At 43.4% G+C, this 16,318-nt stretch overlaps 1 protein-coding gene across 1 annotated transcript in view; it reads left to right on the top strand.

Moving 5' to 3' along the window:
- DAAM1 (dishevelled associated activator of morphogenesis 1) overlaps positions 1-16,318 on the top strand; it is a 159,198-nt gene that overhangs the window by 118,370 nt on the left and 24,510 nt on the right. Inside the window, exons 13-17 of the mRNA XM_014545958.1 lie at positions 283-470; positions 974-1,273; positions 1,579-1,686; positions 7,828-7,857; positions 8,885-8,998. Of these exons, the coding sequence (XP_014401444.1) occupies positions 283-470; positions 974-1,273; positions 1,579-1,686; positions 7,828-7,857; positions 8,885-8,998 (740 nt within the window). The remainder of the gene's footprint in view (positions 1-282; positions 471-973; positions 1,274-1,578; positions 1,687-7,827; positions 7,858-8,884; positions 8,999-16,318) is intronic.

The following is a 16,318-nucleotide window of genomic DNA, read 5'->3' as shown; positions in this document are numbered from 1 at the left end:
AGGATTCTGAATTAAGTTCCAAACAGGCACCATTCTCCTGCACAAGAACTGTGGCTCTAGGGTCTCTTCCTCCATCTCTTAGAAAATGTAGTAGTGAATAAAGTTCTTCATCTGAAGCCCCCTCTAAGTACGAACACCATTGCGCCCGCAAGCCGCTCCCCTTGATGGAGAAGAGGAATATTTACCTAATAAAGAACCTCCCAATCCTCAGTTTTCTTTGTAGAGAAGACGCTTCGGCTTTGAAGAGAGCCTGGTTTTCATGTCTGGCTGTTTCCTATGCAGAGCACAATGAACTACAACAGAAATTGGAAAAGAAAGAGAGAGAATGTGACGCCAAGACCCAAGAGAAGGAGGAGATGATGCAGACCTTAAATAAAATGAAAGAGAAGCTTGAAAAGGAGACCACTGAGCATAAGCAAGTCAAGCAGCAGGTGGCGGATCTGACGGCCCAGCTGCACGAGCTCAGCAGGGTGAGGACCACAGGCAGCCGCTCCGCCCTCTCTTATCCTGTCCCTGAGCCCCTCGTCCTGTCGCCAGCTCCTGACTCGGGGAGAAAACCTGAACCAGCTCCCGATTTACTGCATGGTTGTGAGACTTGCTCCCTCTGCTATCTTATAGGCTGGGCAGCAGAGGCGATTTGGAGTGTGCATTTTTTAAATACAAATCCTCTAATAAGAGCAAGGGGAGCCCATTAGCCTTTTAAAATAAAAACTGATTTCCAGAAAACCCAACTGGACGATGGTTCAAAAGTGAGAGGTGTGTGAACACTTTGCGTAGAAGCACCAGAGCACCAAATACAAAGGCCCCACCCAGTAGAGTCCACCAAGGCCTGGAAGGTCTGTTGGCCTTACTGCCCCTTAGATCCCACATGCTCAGAATTCCTCTGTAATTTCAGGCAAAGTGTCAGACTCTCAAAATCATCCAGTGAATTTACTTCTTCCACTGATCTCTTTTCCTATTTTTATCTTTGCAGAGGGCTGTCTGTGCTTCAATCCCAGGTGGACCTTCGCCTGGGGCCCCAGGGGCACCCTTTCCCTCCTCTGTGCCAGGGTCTCTCCTTCCTCCCCCACCGCCCCCACCTCTGCCAGGAGGAGTGCTTCCTCCTCCTCCTCCTCCCCTCCCCCCAGGGGGGCCTCCCCCTCCCCCAGGGCCTCCTCCCTTGGGGGGAATCATGCCACCTCCTGGTGCTCCGCTGGGTCTGGCACTAAAGAAGAAGAACATTCCTCAGCCCACCAATGCCCTGAAATCCTTCAACTGGTCCAAGCTGCCGGAGGTAAGCATTTGTCCCGCTCTCCCCTCCAATGGGTGTCATTAGCAGCTCACGGTGCTGTCACAGAAAGGGGACACAGCCCTGGCTGCTAAGTGATTTCATTTTCTAGTATGGACTCGGGCTTCTCACCAGCTTAGATATTTAAGTGATAAAGCTTCTGAAATAAATGGCACCTTGTTGGAAACCAGCTCACTTTGAGCATCTGGTAGAATGAAAAATTGGGGATAGCAGCATTTTAAAATATAACCACGTCTGTTCTTTTTGTGTATAGCTGTAAACCCTAGTGCTTATTAACTTAATGTTTGCAGAACAAGCTGGAAGGAACAGTATGGACTGAAATTGATGATTCAAAAGTCTTCAAAATTCTAGATCTTGAAGACCTGGAACGAACTTTCTCTGCCTACCAAAGACAGCAGGTAACAGCACATGCCTTCCAGATGCTACAGAGGAAACCACATCCTCACGCATGATCCCTGGGCCACCTGCCATACCCATGCCATGATAGGCATCTTAGTTCTAGGCTGTTTGGTCTACCCTGCATGTTCCTGCAAAGCAGCATGGTGTATGTGTCCACACGTGTGTGCCTGTCAGTGCGTGTGTGTGAACATGTCAAAGGTATATAAGCTTCTTGTTAGGGAGCTTCATACCCTGGTGTGTGTCCAAGACCTTGTCTCCACTGGTGGAAGTTCTGTATATTAACTTGTTTGGCCAAAATAATGTTTCTCTCTGAAGCCATTTTAGTTTATCTGACTTTGGAAAAAAACACACCATATCAGATGGTTATTATCAGAAGCAGACTGCTTTTTTCAAATAGATGGGACCTTTGGAAGTTTGGGGGTTAGTGAATGGCTGTAATTTGGCAGCTAGCTGGAGCCTAGAGAGAAGTTTTTATTATGTCATGAACACGATCGACTCAGAGTGGGGCTGGGAGGCTGAGCAAGTGCGCAGGTGGCAGTGATACAACTAGGACCAGGGAAGCTTTGGGGAGTCAGCAGAGCCCTCGTGATAGTGGTGAGAGCATGTGATCATGAACTCCCGTCACATATGCGTGGTACCTCTCACGTGGGCCAGAAGAGGTCACAGCAAGGTGGTCAGGTTCAGTGTTTCAGAAGAACAAGGAAGAGGTGGAGTGAGGTCCCAGTCAGGCAGTCAGAGACCTGGGAAGGGAAAAATGAAGTCCCCCAGTGTGAGAAGGAAGATCCTTAAGGGTGACTGTGGGAGGGAAATGATGAGGAAAGCGGAGTGCTGCTTAAACAAGGAGCACTCGGGTGCTGTGCATCTGCCAGGCAGGGGCCTTCCTCGGGCTTTGCTGGGAGGCCCTTCGCTCCTGAATGAATCATGCCAGAGTTGAGTCTCCTCAAACAAGCAGCACACTTCCTAGTCTGCTTAGGCCTGGCCTGGTGCCTAGGAAAGAGTTCTCAAAGCAGAACTGCCCTGCACCGAGGGAGAAGATGCCTGCAGCTGGGAGGGGACACAAAAGATGAGGGGGGTTATTTTTAAAATGGCCTTGAATACATCTGCCATTGAAAAGAAAAGTGGGTATGTCCTTTAGCCAGAATATTTTCACTTAGAGGGACAGCCTCTCTGCAGTGCATTTTAATGCTATTCTAGAAGTGTGCAAAAACGCAAGTGTTGCCTGGCATGGCCGCATAACCTTAAAACAGGACTAGCTGGTACCAGATGTAAGTGTGAAGGCAAGTTTGGGCAATACCATGCACACCATTAAAGGAAATGAGGAACAGGAAGATAGGACGTTGTCCACTAGGAAGCGAGACACTTGACCTTTCAAGTAAAGGGTGTGTTTAGAGCCCTCATACAGCAGGTGCTCGGCGCAGACTCATCCCTGATCAGCGGCAAGGGTCTCCTCCCTCTGCTGTCACAGCAAAGTGTTCTCTGGGCCTTGACAGTTTAGCTGATTTCCTGGGAAAGTCAAATAATTTTCTGACCTCATTACATGGCCCATTGATTTCCTACTTTAGTTTCAGTTACTACTAGTGATACTGGTCCATTCTGGTTGCTGAAGGTGAGGATTTGGGAAGTAAATTAAAGGAAGGGAAAACAGCAGTTATTCCAAATGATGCTATTCAAGCCTGAGCATGTGGCTTGCATTTATTATGAAGGCAGGTGGTTGAAAGACCCAAGTTTACAAGACTCATAATTAACTGGCTTTCAGCAGAAGGTGCAAAAGGATGCTGCCAAAATGCTCTGGGACAAATATGTGGACAGTTCTTAAGAGCTCTGGGAGACAGGGTTGCAGAAAGCCTGGCATTGGGCAATTGTCTCCTAGCAACCAGTCACTGTTTAACTAATCAGTAGTCATTGCAGTCAGGCTAGTCCAGCACATTTCAGTTGTACTTACCACTAAGTAGACTGGCAAGTAGAACCATTGGTGCCATTTTCAATAGCACTTCCTGGAGAAAAGTTTCAACACACCTGCTCAGCTTGGTTCAAGCATGTTTCTCCTCTTGCTGCAAGAATTTGAGATGAGAACTTGAAAGCCATAAATATATTTCCCAAATGAAGGAAATCTGAGCCATTTCATTGAATTTACTGAACATAGAGAGATAGAAAATCGAAAGATGCAGGCACTCTAGTGAGAAGTTGTAGACAGAATAAAGGAAACAGGCTGCCTGTTGCTGACTGTCCGCTAGTCTCAGAGTATTGTATAATTATCACACTTGAGCTGCTTTCTTTTCCACTCCCAGATGAATACTAGGAACCTATTTTTCCTATGGTATCTCCTCTTTCTTCCCTCCAGACTTTAAATAAAAAATAATAACAAGAAAAACAGACCTTGGTCAAATTCCCTATACTAGTACTTCAGCCAGTTGATTGGCCAAATAAATTTCTCAGAGAGGAAAGGAACTCATGCAAGCCATTATCTGTGTGCATGCAACAGGAACATTGCACAGAGGAAGATTTGGGGAGAAGGGGGGAAAATATTTATATATATCAGATCAGTATAATTTAGATGAATATTAATTAATGACATTTAGGAGAGATTTTTCTATAAATATATGTTCATACACATGCACAAGATATGCTCCATTTGATTTTTAAAAATATTGTATCATTAAAAGCAGGACAAATATTTATACTGTCTGCTTTATATATGAAGTATTTCAAATGATGCAAATGTATTAAATGGTTACGCATGCCTACAATGCAACTTGTAGAATAAAAGCAGAGATAAGGGAAATCTTTAAATAACAGTAAGGTAGGCTAAAAGATGATAATCAGTTTTGGTATGGAGTTCCCAGTCTCATCAACCCTAAAGTTAGTTCTCAAGGAGCTCTTACACTTATTTTTAAATTTAATCCTCACACCAGTTCTATGAAGTGAGTATTATTCCTATTTCACAGATAATTAAAAAATGGCTTAGTGTATATTCAGTGTCCAAACAGGTAGCACAGTCAAGTATACAAATGGCATAATTCTTAGCTTCCTGTTGTTCTTATGCCATGGTTTTATTCATTGTGAAGGTTGGGTTTTGCAAAGGATTTTCTTTAACTGCAGTTTTAAGAATAAGACCATTCTTATTCAGGCCTTTTTTCAGTGTGGATATCAAAGGTGTGCAGGGCTGATTATATAAGCTTACGCGCCACATAAAATGGAATTTAATAGCGCGCAGTTAGTTATTCCCCTGCTCACATTCCAAAAGTTCATTTGAAAGTCAATTTCTTGAATCTCAAAAGCTCTTTTCCTCATTAAAACTATATTACACAGGCCAGCCACAAAAGGCTTGTTTTATTATATAAAGTAGTGCATTGTGTAGTAATACTATTTTACATACAATTAAACAATATTCATCTTGGTTTTGTGGGAAATTTTATCTTGAGATGTTATAAATTCATTCTCCCTATCCATGCAGTTGGACAGAGGGAAATGAACTTGACATTTACCTAGAATAGAGGGAGTCATATCTTTGTGGCAATAAATTAACAGCTCACTATCTTCATTCCTCCCCCCTGCTCTTTGCCTGAGGACACCCCTTCTTTATAGGTCCTGTTATCAGCCTGCAGAATAATATCTCAAAGCCTCTCTGCTCTGATTTTGGGAACAAAGGGTAACTGTGTCTCAGGCTCCACAACCTGATCTCTCCTGCCAGTGTGTAATGCACAGATCATTCTTGGGGTCCCTTTCGGAACATTTAATGGTTCTTCTGATACTTACAAATGGTCAAATAATTTTCCTTTTTATTCTTTTTACATGTTTCATTATTCTGTTTATCTCGTTTTCACATTGAAAAATTATGTGATTTAGGAATATATTTCAATAATCTTGATCCTTGAACACTGAAGAGAAAATTGTAAATGATGATTTTTCTTAAGACTAAAGTATAAGGTAGAGGTTCTGTAATGGACTGCATGGTAAGAGTTAATCAAATGCAGGGTTTATATAAACATCAGTGTATACAATTTTTCTGGAGAGGGATCCCAGCTTTTATCAGATTTACAAAGGAATCTCAACCTCAAAAAGATTAAGACCCATTCATTTATTATCTGAGAACTGTTGAGTCATTACTTCATTGTGGAACCGTATCTATAAGAATCTATCAGCACTAGTTCCTGAAAATGAAAGTCCCAACTTCCTATTTATATTCCAAACGCAAAGCTCTACACCAAAAAATCATCTGGAAAAATCAGGCAGCCTGTTAGGTGGAGCCAAAGATAAATGATTCTGTCAAGTTTGGTTCAAGCCAGTTAGTGAAGAATTTAAGGTTTCAAAAAGAATGTTAACTTATTTGAAATAGACCTGGAAACATTGTTATTTTTGTCATGCCCCATCTAATAAACGTTGTGATTTTATTTAAAATGTGATGATTCAAGGAATCTTTAAAGGAAGGGAATCGTAAGGCTAACAATTAACCAAACTCTCCCATGGCATTCCTCATCCCCTCCCCTGGGAAGATGAGACACATTACTTAGCTATTGTTGCACTTATTACTGCCGCTGGTTACAAAGGGGAGATCTGGACCAACTGTTCAACTCAGCCGAAAGCAGGACAGTAGGAGAAGAAACGGACTTGATCATCAGCTTGAAAGATAATTTTATGATAGTTTCCAAGTCATGAGCTCAAAACTGTGTGTCAGGCATTGTACAAAATGCTTTACATGCATTATCACATTTAATCCTCATTAGTAATCCGGTTGTTGACCCCATTTTACGGACAGACTGAGCACCAGTACCAGCTAGTTATTGATAGTTGCCTGATTCCATAGCCCATGACAGTAGAGGTCAGAAATCTCCATTTCCTGATGGTGGGAATTTATGGAGAGTTGCCAGAGAACTTTTTAGAAGTTTCTTTTCTGAAGGCCAAATAGTGAGAGCCAGATGTAAATTCAACTAAGCAGCTTGTCTCTTTAAGAGAGAAAAGTAGGGTAAGGCCTCATGGAGTTCACATGATCATAGTTATTTCTGCCCTTGAAAGGAGAAACTGCTTTTACAGGGAACAAGTCCTAAGGAGTTTTAGAGTAGAAAAATTGACAATTACAAGGACAGGAGAAAACTGTGACATCAGAGGAGAAGAAAGTTTCCTTGTGGTTATCAATGATTTTTTAATGCCATTCTAGAAAAGCAGTCCCTCATGTCAGTGTGGAGCCAGGGGAGGGGGCATTTTGTTTCCCTGAATGCTATCTATGAAGCCGCTCATCTGCGTAAAATTGGCCTTAGCGGCACTGCCAGAACCAGTGAGGCCTTAAGGAATTTGCTGAGCAAATGCTGGTTGTGCTAGCGGTTGGTCCGAAAACGGGTGTGTTTTGCACACTGTAGCTGTATTCATTCCATCATGGCAAGAATATATAAAGAAATTTGTGACTTTCTCATAATGTGTCAATTACTTCTTCCTCTTTTCTTCTTCATTCCAAGTCTTTTCTATGGACTATTTCAAGAAGAGGCTGTTGACTTTTGTATGCTTGAAACAGCCCTGAGGCAGTTGGGACAGGGCCACCGATGGCTGCACACCACACAGATCCCTTATTGTCTCCCAATTAGTGAGTTCTGTCTTTTCCCTTCCTGTCGCACCTATGGGCACTGAGGATTAATACTACTGACCTATGTTGTTGAACCAGTCTTTTGTCTTTTCATAATCCTTCCTTGTGATACAAGAAGACAAAAGATTGCTTCCACCAAATATATATGTAGTAGCATATACCAATGGGAATAATTTCCTTAAGTTGATTCAATTGATTTTTTTTTTTCACTTCCAGTAAAAATCATGTTGAATCAATGGAGCCCAGCGGTCCTTTCAAACAGGATGTGGTTCCTTTCCCAACTTGAGTCTTCCTGGGGTGTTTGAATTCCTTTCTCACTTTGATTTTCCACCAGTGAAAATGAGGTGGGGCCCATGCCATCTCTCTCTAACCCGAATGCTCAGCATGCCCTTATTTGTATTTTCCGCCAGGCTCTCTCATTTTCATTCACCCTCATTGCTGCTCCTAGGAGCGTAGTCACCTCTTACACCCCTCCCTGATCTCCTGGACTTACCCCCTTTGTTGCTGTGGTTTCTGAGCTGCACGTATCTGATTTGCCTTTCCCATGCCTCTGCCGTGGCTGTAGGACTTCTTTGTGAGCAGTAACTCCAAGCAGGTAAGTGAGCTACTACCTGAACCTCGCTTAGTGTAAACCAGCTCACTATAAGCTCGAAAAGTCTCAGTTATCTCGTTTTGTTCAGATAGTGTAACACAATGCCTAGGTAATTTCATGTTGGGTTTCAACTCTTAGCTGGAATCTCATCAGGACAAAAGACAGTTGCTAAGTTTGTTCACATGATGCTCTTTGTATAAATTCCACATCGTCTTTGTTTCCTAAGCTGTTACACAATGCCAGAGCTCCTTACATTTTATAAATGGATCCTGACCTCTGATAAGATTAAACTTGCTATTTATCTAGTTAGTCTATGTATTCACCTTGATGTCCAGCTTACTCAAACAGTATCTTATATATGATTGTTTTATGCTTCTCCCACCATAAGCTATGACTGGCCATCATTGCTTACAGCTTTCTGCACAGCAGCAGGGTTGCAAGTAGTGTTTCGCTGTTAACTCAAGTAATTGGACTAATGCCTTGAGCTGTCCATTAGGCTCCAGTGTAACGAAAGGTACCATCTGGGCTTGGGAGCTTCCTGTTGCACATGAAGATGTTTGGGGTCTTTATTATTCAGCCTTTTAAGTGCTTAGGATGCAAATGGTTGTGGGGTGAATGTGCCCTACAAATGGCTGGACCAGCAATGGCAGGCCTCAGCTGAGCTTGATTCATAGTGACAGTTCTGTCTGCTGTCCATAGGGGTTTGGGGGACAAAAGGAGGGCACCACTCCCTAATAATGTATGCACGCGTAGCATCTTCAACTTAGGAGCACTTTGTTCTTCCAAACAATGCTTTTTCAAATGTGGGTGGTCAGGGCTTCTTATTTTCCCTTTGTCTACTAGATTTTAGTCTTTGTTTCAATTCCGTCACCCTCCTACACTCCCCTCCTCACCATCTCAGCTTTGCCTGTGTGTGTGTGTGTGTGTGTGTGTGTGTGTGTGTGCGCGCGCGCGCGCATAGGGAAAGTATGTGTCTGAAGCTGGAGTGTCCCTGGTTGACTGTGATTGATTTCTCTCATGCTCTTTATAGAAAGAAGCAGATGCCATCGATGACACACTGAGTTCCAAACTAAAAGTCAAAGAGCTTTCGGTGATTGATGGTCGGAGAGCTCAGAATTGCAACATCCTTCTATCAAGGTATTGTTGATGTTGAATAGACATTTTTGGTAGGACCAACTTCTCTATCATGTGGCTCCAAAATATGTGTTTTCACTTGTTCTTATACCTCAACTCTGTGAGATACTATTTTTCGGACTAACTCTGCTAAGGTGAGGACAACGGTGGTGCTTACTCTCCCAGTGGAATCTGTCAGAGCTGGTTGCCTACTGTCTTAGAGTTTAATTTCCACAGACTCCTAAGTTTAAAAAGCAGAACCTCCCAAGTCCCTGTTTGTGTGTGTTCCCCCCTCTCCCCCTCAGCCTGTAAAATGGACGTTACTTTTATTTATACTTCTTGGCTTCAGAGATATTTTGGCTGTTGAGTAAACACTGTCACAGAATCAGGACTGAAAATGAACCTTTTCTTTTTTTTTAAATTTTCCTTTCTGTAGTCATCTTTTTTTACTTCCAGGTTATATGATTTCATGCTCTTTCTGAACATTTTTATGACTAAAAGAATATGTAAATCTCAAACCTCAATGAAATGCTAATGTAACTAATTCAGCTAATGTTCAGAAATCTTTCTCATAACTAGTGAACCATCTCGACCTTGGAACTTGAAAAGAAGAAAGGAAATTTGGGAGCCTGGAATCTGATTGTCGCTTCAGGTTGTCTAGGGCATTTCTAGTAACCTGTCTGGATCTAGTTTCTTCTTTTCTCTAAAGGGGACTTTCACATCAGGCAAAAGTACCTAATGCTTATGAGGGGAATGAAGATGTAAAGAATCCTGAATTTTGAGGCTTTAAGTGTAAGTCCCATTGGTTGCATTCCAGAAAGAATGCTGTATATGCATTGAGGCTGGTGTCAGGTGACTTCTCTTTCAGGGAGAGGGAAGAGAGAAAGTAGGAGTCCTGAGTTTTTAGAGGGTCTTAGAGTAAGTTTCTTTTAACACAAAAAGCTGCTGCTTGGTTTTCAGCCTAGAAGCTTGATTGTTAGCCAGATATATATTACTCCAGGGACCAAATGTTTCTTTTAGTGAAAGAGAAATTGAAGCCTAGTGAGATCCCTGAATTTTAATACAACTGATGAGGTAACATGAACCATCCTGTTAGCTAGCATTTCCTTTCTGCCTCTGGAAGAAGGGACGCTGTGTAAATGGCCAGGCCCTGTATATCCCCACATTTGCTCCCTGATCACATGCTCAGGAAGACACCACTGAAAGCAATTGAAGGCCTCTTACTTTTCTTCTGGGTGTACACAGTCTGTTTTGTTCCAGTTTTTTTAATCCTCACCTGAGGATATGTTTATTGATTTTAGAGGGAAGGGGAGAGAGAGAGAAACATCAATGTGGGAGAAAAACATTGATCGGTTGCCTCCCATTTCTACCCTGATTGGGAATTGAACTCACAACCTTTTTTTTGGTGTACATGACAACGCTTAATCAACTGAGCTATCCAGCCAGGGCTATGTCAATTTCTTTTACAAATAACGTTCTTTTTTTTTTTTTTTAATCCTCACCAGAGGATATTTTTTCATTGATTTTTAGAGAGAGAAAGACAGAGAGAAATATCGATGTGAGAGAAACACATCGATTGGTTGCCTTCTGCACATGCCCTGACCAGGGCCCTGGCCAGGGAGGAGCCTGCAACCAAGGTACGTGCCCTTGACCAGAAGCAAACCGGGACCCTTCTATTCACTGAGCCAAACCAGCGAGGGCTACAAATAACATTCTTAACAGCAAAATAAAATGAAAATTTGGGAAAAGTGGTTTTTTTTTAAATTTTTTTCCTATATTTTCAGGAGGAATACTTTAAAACGACTTGACCAAGGAAGCTGTCACTCTTGAATTTCCATGGCACTTAAGTGCTCTTAGGACTATAAATTGTGACCCAGTTCCTTATAGACAGATTATTCTCGGTACTAGGTGCCAACCAGGGTAATTACACTAGTTATAGATAAGGTTACATCTCTTGCTGGCAGATTTCCCATCCCTTAATTGACAGAATCATTTCATATTTGTGGTATGTAATTCCCTTGTTACCTCAAAAATGTCAGAACCTAAGATGACTTAGAACTTGAATGTATCGGAACTCTGGAAGACAGCTTTAAGAGCTTGCCTCATATCTGTTAGATTATCTATTAAAACACAATTTAATGAATAAGTGCTATTGCAGTGTGCATAATTAAAAGTTCTTGTGCGTAACAAAGCAATTTTGAGTCTCAGTTGACCTTATGGTAATTGAGCCTATTGATCAGGTTCCAAACCTTCCCTCCCACAGAGGATCCATCAGCACTTGCTTTCCTGCTCAGTAGTCAATAGTTTGCACTGCCTCCTTGGGAAAGTGCAGGGCTGATGTGCTATATGTGCTGTGGTAAAGGTAAAAGAAATTAAGCAGATTTCATTTTAGTTTGTTTTTTATTTAGTTTTTGTAACCAGTCAGCAGTTCTCCTGCTTTCGTTCTCCCCGTTTCGTCGGCAATGCATTACTACCCACTAAGGACCCAGGGGCTTAACGGAGGGAAGCGGTCTGGGAGAGCATGTTTGATATGTTTTCTTAGAGAGTTACCGCTTTGAACAGGGCTGATGTGCTATATGTGCTGTGGTAAAGGTAAAAGAAATTAAGCAGGTTTCATTTTAGTTTGTTTTTTATTTAGTTTTTGTAACCAGTCAGCAGTTCTCCTGCTTTCGTTCTCCCCGTTTCGTCGGCAATGCATTACTACCCACTAAGGACCCAGGGGCTTAACGGAGGGAAGCGGTCTGGGAGAGCACGTTTGATATGTTTTCTTAGAGAGTTAAGGCTTTGAAGCATCTGTCTGCCTGGTGCCCTGCAGGGTGCCATAGGGATGTACCCACACTTAAGATAGCACTGCTGCCATGGGAAGCTCATGCTGACTGGAGAAGAAAGGTGACACAGGTGAGGTGACTTGTGAGCGATTCAGGGCTCAGACTGGTCTGACTAGAAGGAGACAGAAGCTCGGCCAGGTCAGAGGGACAGTGGGCCTCAAAGGGCGATAAGTTACCTGGGCACAGGGGACAGAGGCAGTTCCCAGGAGGCGTGCAGCTGGAGAAAAGGCACCGGAGGGGTATGAGCAGCTAATAAAGAGAGCCCTGTGATTGCAGCAGATGGTTGTCGCTTGGATGGAATGAGACCAGGCAGGAGAGCCTGCAGTCCGTGCCCGGTGCCTTTGTGAGGGCAGGAGTCCACCCAGGATCGACCATGCCCTCCTCATCTATAAGACGGAGATAATGAGAGTGGTGGCCTTGCAGTGGGCCTGTGAGAGTGGACCTGGCAGGGTCCCTGCATGTGGGAGCTGCTCAGTCAGTGGCTTGTTCACGTGCCCATGAGATCGGAAATCGGCGCAGCTTGTTCGGAAGGAGATCGCTCTGTCTTAATAAGGTTGCAGGTTTGATCGTGTGCGGGACAGGTTGGAATGGGTCAAGGACTGGAGCCGTCGGGTAGGAGGCTCTTTCTGTTGCCCAGGGAAGACCTGACAAGGGGCAGAGTTGAGAGAGATGAAGAAACCCTGAACAGGACCCGGAGACTGATTTTGTACATGGGACAGTGAGTAGGAACATTTCCAAGTTGATGTCAAGATTTCTTACCTTTCCACACTTACTATCTTTCTTTTTTCCTGCTTATTTCATTTCCAAAGGGTGGCAACCCTCTCTGTTTCTTATCTCGCTGACTAGGAATTTAATTCCTAGCAACGTAGTCATTACATCAAATTCCACCCCAGTGAAAAGTCTGGGGTATATTCCATTTAATGAGTGTCTGTCTGCAGTGCTTGCTCTCCCTCAGAGCTCTTCCTGACCCACACACTGCAAGTCAGTGGACTCTTTGGTCAGAGGCACCTGCCACAATCTCACCTGGAGCTGAGCAGACAAACAGAAAGGAAGCCCTTCCCATCCCAGGTGCCAGGGAGGGGAGATACAGACCCTTTGTATGTGCCTGCAGCATGAATGGCCGGGGTCACTGTGGCTCCTAGGAAGAGAGTGCCTGGGAGGTAGGTTTTGAATCAGAAGCTCCAGGCCATGAGGGACTCTGAGAAGGGAGTGGAATGAGAATCCATTCCTCAGGCCTTGGGCAGGGTAAACAGCAACTTTTCTGCTGCATGTCTGTAGGCGGTACGTGGCAGTCTAAAATTCACTCTGCTTTACTCCCCAAAACACCTCTCCCTTCCAAAAGGGGAAAAAATAAAAGACAGGAAGAAACTGGGAAGCTGGCTTATATTGCAAAATGAACCCACCTAAAAACACGTTATGAGTGTCCTGCCATTCTTTTTTCCAGATGCCCACTAGCACGGCAGCCGGGGTGTCGTAAACCACAGAACGCTACTTTAAAGCAGGAGGATTTGGCTTAAATCCACCGAGGCCTAGCTAAGGCTGAGGTAGCCGTCCATCCCTAACTTACTGTAATTACGCCTAGATGTTCCAATTCTCTTGGCACATTTTTGAAATACTTGAGTAGAGCAAGGTAGATTTAAATACTGTTTTTAAACGGCCAGTTTGTTTCCTGCCTTGTAAAGAAAGTTGAAGTGGGTGTCTTAGAAGTTGCCACCCTCCAGCACACCAGAGTGCTGCTGCCGAGCTTTAAAAGCAATTAAAAGGCTAGAACTGGTAGGGGCCTTAAATTACAGAGATTAGCAGCTCATTCTGTGGATGACAGATGACACTAAGAACCCGGCAGCCTATGGAACCATCCCGGAGGGCAGCATACCTTCTCCTCTTTCCCCAAGGTAGAGTTTCTCTGTCTGCTCCAACGGGGCCACGTGCAAGGCGGCATGTTGACAGGTCGATTTTCTTAAGTACTACCCATTAAAGTCTCCAGTCTCTTTGTGGGCCACATTAAGAGAAACCAAAATTGTTATGAAGTAGAGCTAGTGCTTAGTCCAGACAGCCTCTCAGGGGGTTGAGGAGCATAAATATATACAATTTCAAAAGCAAGAAGTTCTGCACTCCATATGGGGAGCTAATGAAATGCACGTCTGATACTTCAAGTATTGTTCTCTGATTTTCAACTCCTTTTCTTTTAAATGCAAAACAGAAGGAACTCAGCAGAACTGCATCCTAATGTGGATTCTTCAACTCAGTGTGAAAAGGACAGGGGACTAATTTATTTTTTTCTTATAAGCCGAGCTTTTCTCGTGAGGACTATAGACATTTCCGCAGCCAGTTGGTTTCCATTAGTGGCAGTTTCCACCTTCCCTAACGTTCCCTTCCTCGGCCTCACAGGGCCACTCCGTGGTGTTTGCCCTTAACTGACTGAAGAGACTTCGGGGTCCTGGGATGTAGGGCTGCCCGGGCCTGTGCAGTGGAGACCTCGATGCTGGAATAGTTTTTCCCGTCATTCGTTTCACCCAGGCCAGTTTGTCTAATTGTTCCACATCACGAAGGCTTTTCCCTCATGATGTTCCACTGACTACCATGTTTTTGGGGCACTGACTAAAACAATCTGTAGTAGTCTGCTCAGGTCCAGCGTACTGTCCACAGCCCAGGAGTTCTGATGTTTCCACCATCGGACAAGGCGGTAGCATGGGCCTTGTTTTAGAATGTGGACAGCTGGGCGTGTTGCCTAGAGGCTCTATTTGGATATGAAAACATGAAATAGAAGAGAGTGGTATTAGTACACTAGGATTCCCCAATTTGTGTTCCTTCCCTGTCCTACTTATTGGCACATGAAACAACGTTCCATTTAAATGGCAGGGTGGATGGTTTTAAAGAGATTGTGTCAAAATCTAGAGGAGGGAATGAGCTAGAGTTGTCAGAGCGGGTTCCTCCCTGATGGCCTTCGTGTCCACCCAGCTCTCTCCAGCCCTCTGTCTGTCTGTCTGTCTGTGAGAACACGGCAAGCACCTGAGCTTTGTGTGCGCCTGCCTCAGCTTCTTATTGGTTGATCCTCCCACCTCTAAAATAGACACCACGTCTTCTAATTCTATTCTAACACTCCCAGGCCTAATGGGTAATGCATGCAGAGAGGAATCTATGGTGAAATAATGGGTGTAAGAGTACTTTGGGAAGTGTTCATAATAACCCTACTAAGTGCTATTTAATGATCAGATAACTGCACATGACTATTAAGGTTACATAAGTATTGCTGCCCTTTTTTCTGGTGTAGAGAAGTCTGCTTTGTAGAATATACAGACAGTGTATTGAGCCCTTCTATGGCCAGGTGCTATGCTGAACAGTTCACATGTATTATTTCACTTTATACACCTATACACACACTCCTTTATTTAAGTGTAGTCATTATTATCCCTACTTTATAGATGAGGAAACTGGGGCTAAAGAAATACTTTTTCCAACGTCTCACTGGCCAAGAAGTGTTAGAGCCAAGATTGGGGACTAGTCTTTCCAATGTCAAGGCCCCTGTCCTCAAACATTTCCTGTGAGGGCTGTACGTCTTGCTCCGTATTTGTGTTTATGTCTTTCTCTTTAGTCCTAAATGTTATTCTTCTTGAAGGTCTTAGACTGAAGAACAGATCAAATGAAGTTAATATGCCACAGTAGTGGTAGCTTGTAAGGAAGTGAGATTTAAGAAAATAAGTCTGGATCAGATGTTTACAAATAAAACAAAAGAATGACTCTGTTGTTACAGCTAATAATCTGGTTATGACTATTGGTTGTGTCTACTAAAAACACATTTTTAGAAGGATGGTTTATTTATTTATTTTTATCCTCACTGGAGGATATTTTTTTCCACTGATTTTTAGAGAAAGTGGAAGGGGTGGGGAGAGAGAAAAACATCGATGTGAGAGAAACACATCAATTGGTTGCCTCCTGCACATGGCCCAGCCGGGGCCAGAGATTGAACCTGCAGCCCAGGTACATGCCCTTGACCAGGAATTGAACCCGTGTCCCTCCAGTGTGCGGGGGAGGGGGGGGCAGGGGGGTGCCACACTCTAACCACTGAACACACCAGCCAGGGCTGCAAGTATGTTTTTTTGTTGTTGCTTGTTTTTTTTAAAAAAAAATATATTTTTATTGATTTCAGAGAGAAAGAGAGAAGGAGAGAGAGATAGAAACATCAATGATGAGAATCATTGATAGGCTGCCTCCTGCGCACCCCCTGCTGGGGATCAAGCCTGCAAGCCAGGCATGTGCCCTTGGCTGGAATCGAACCTGGGACCCTTCTGTCCACAGGCTGACGTTCTATCCACTGAGCCAAACTGGCTAGGGCCAAGTATGTTTTAATATTATGACTCTTTACAGCTAACACGTTGGTGTTCTGACATAATCAAAACATAAATCCTTAATGAAATTAGTAAATCATATAAATTGATTGTAGATAGAAAACAGATTTATGTCTTTGCTTAAATCCTTCCCTAAGCAATATTTATAAAAAGAATTTGGGATTAGCATCAAGAATG

This window comes from Myotis brandtii, unplaced genomic scaffold, assembly GCF_000412655.1.
Source record: "Myotis brandtii unplaced genomic scaffold, ASM41265v1 scaffold423, whole genome shotgun sequence".
Taxonomy (NCBI): Eukaryota; Metazoa; Chordata; class Mammalia; order Chiroptera; family Vespertilionidae; genus Myotis; species Myotis brandtii.
The sequence above is the reverse complement of the archived record's forward strand: the minus strand, read 5'-3'. Positions and strand labels throughout refer to the sequence as shown.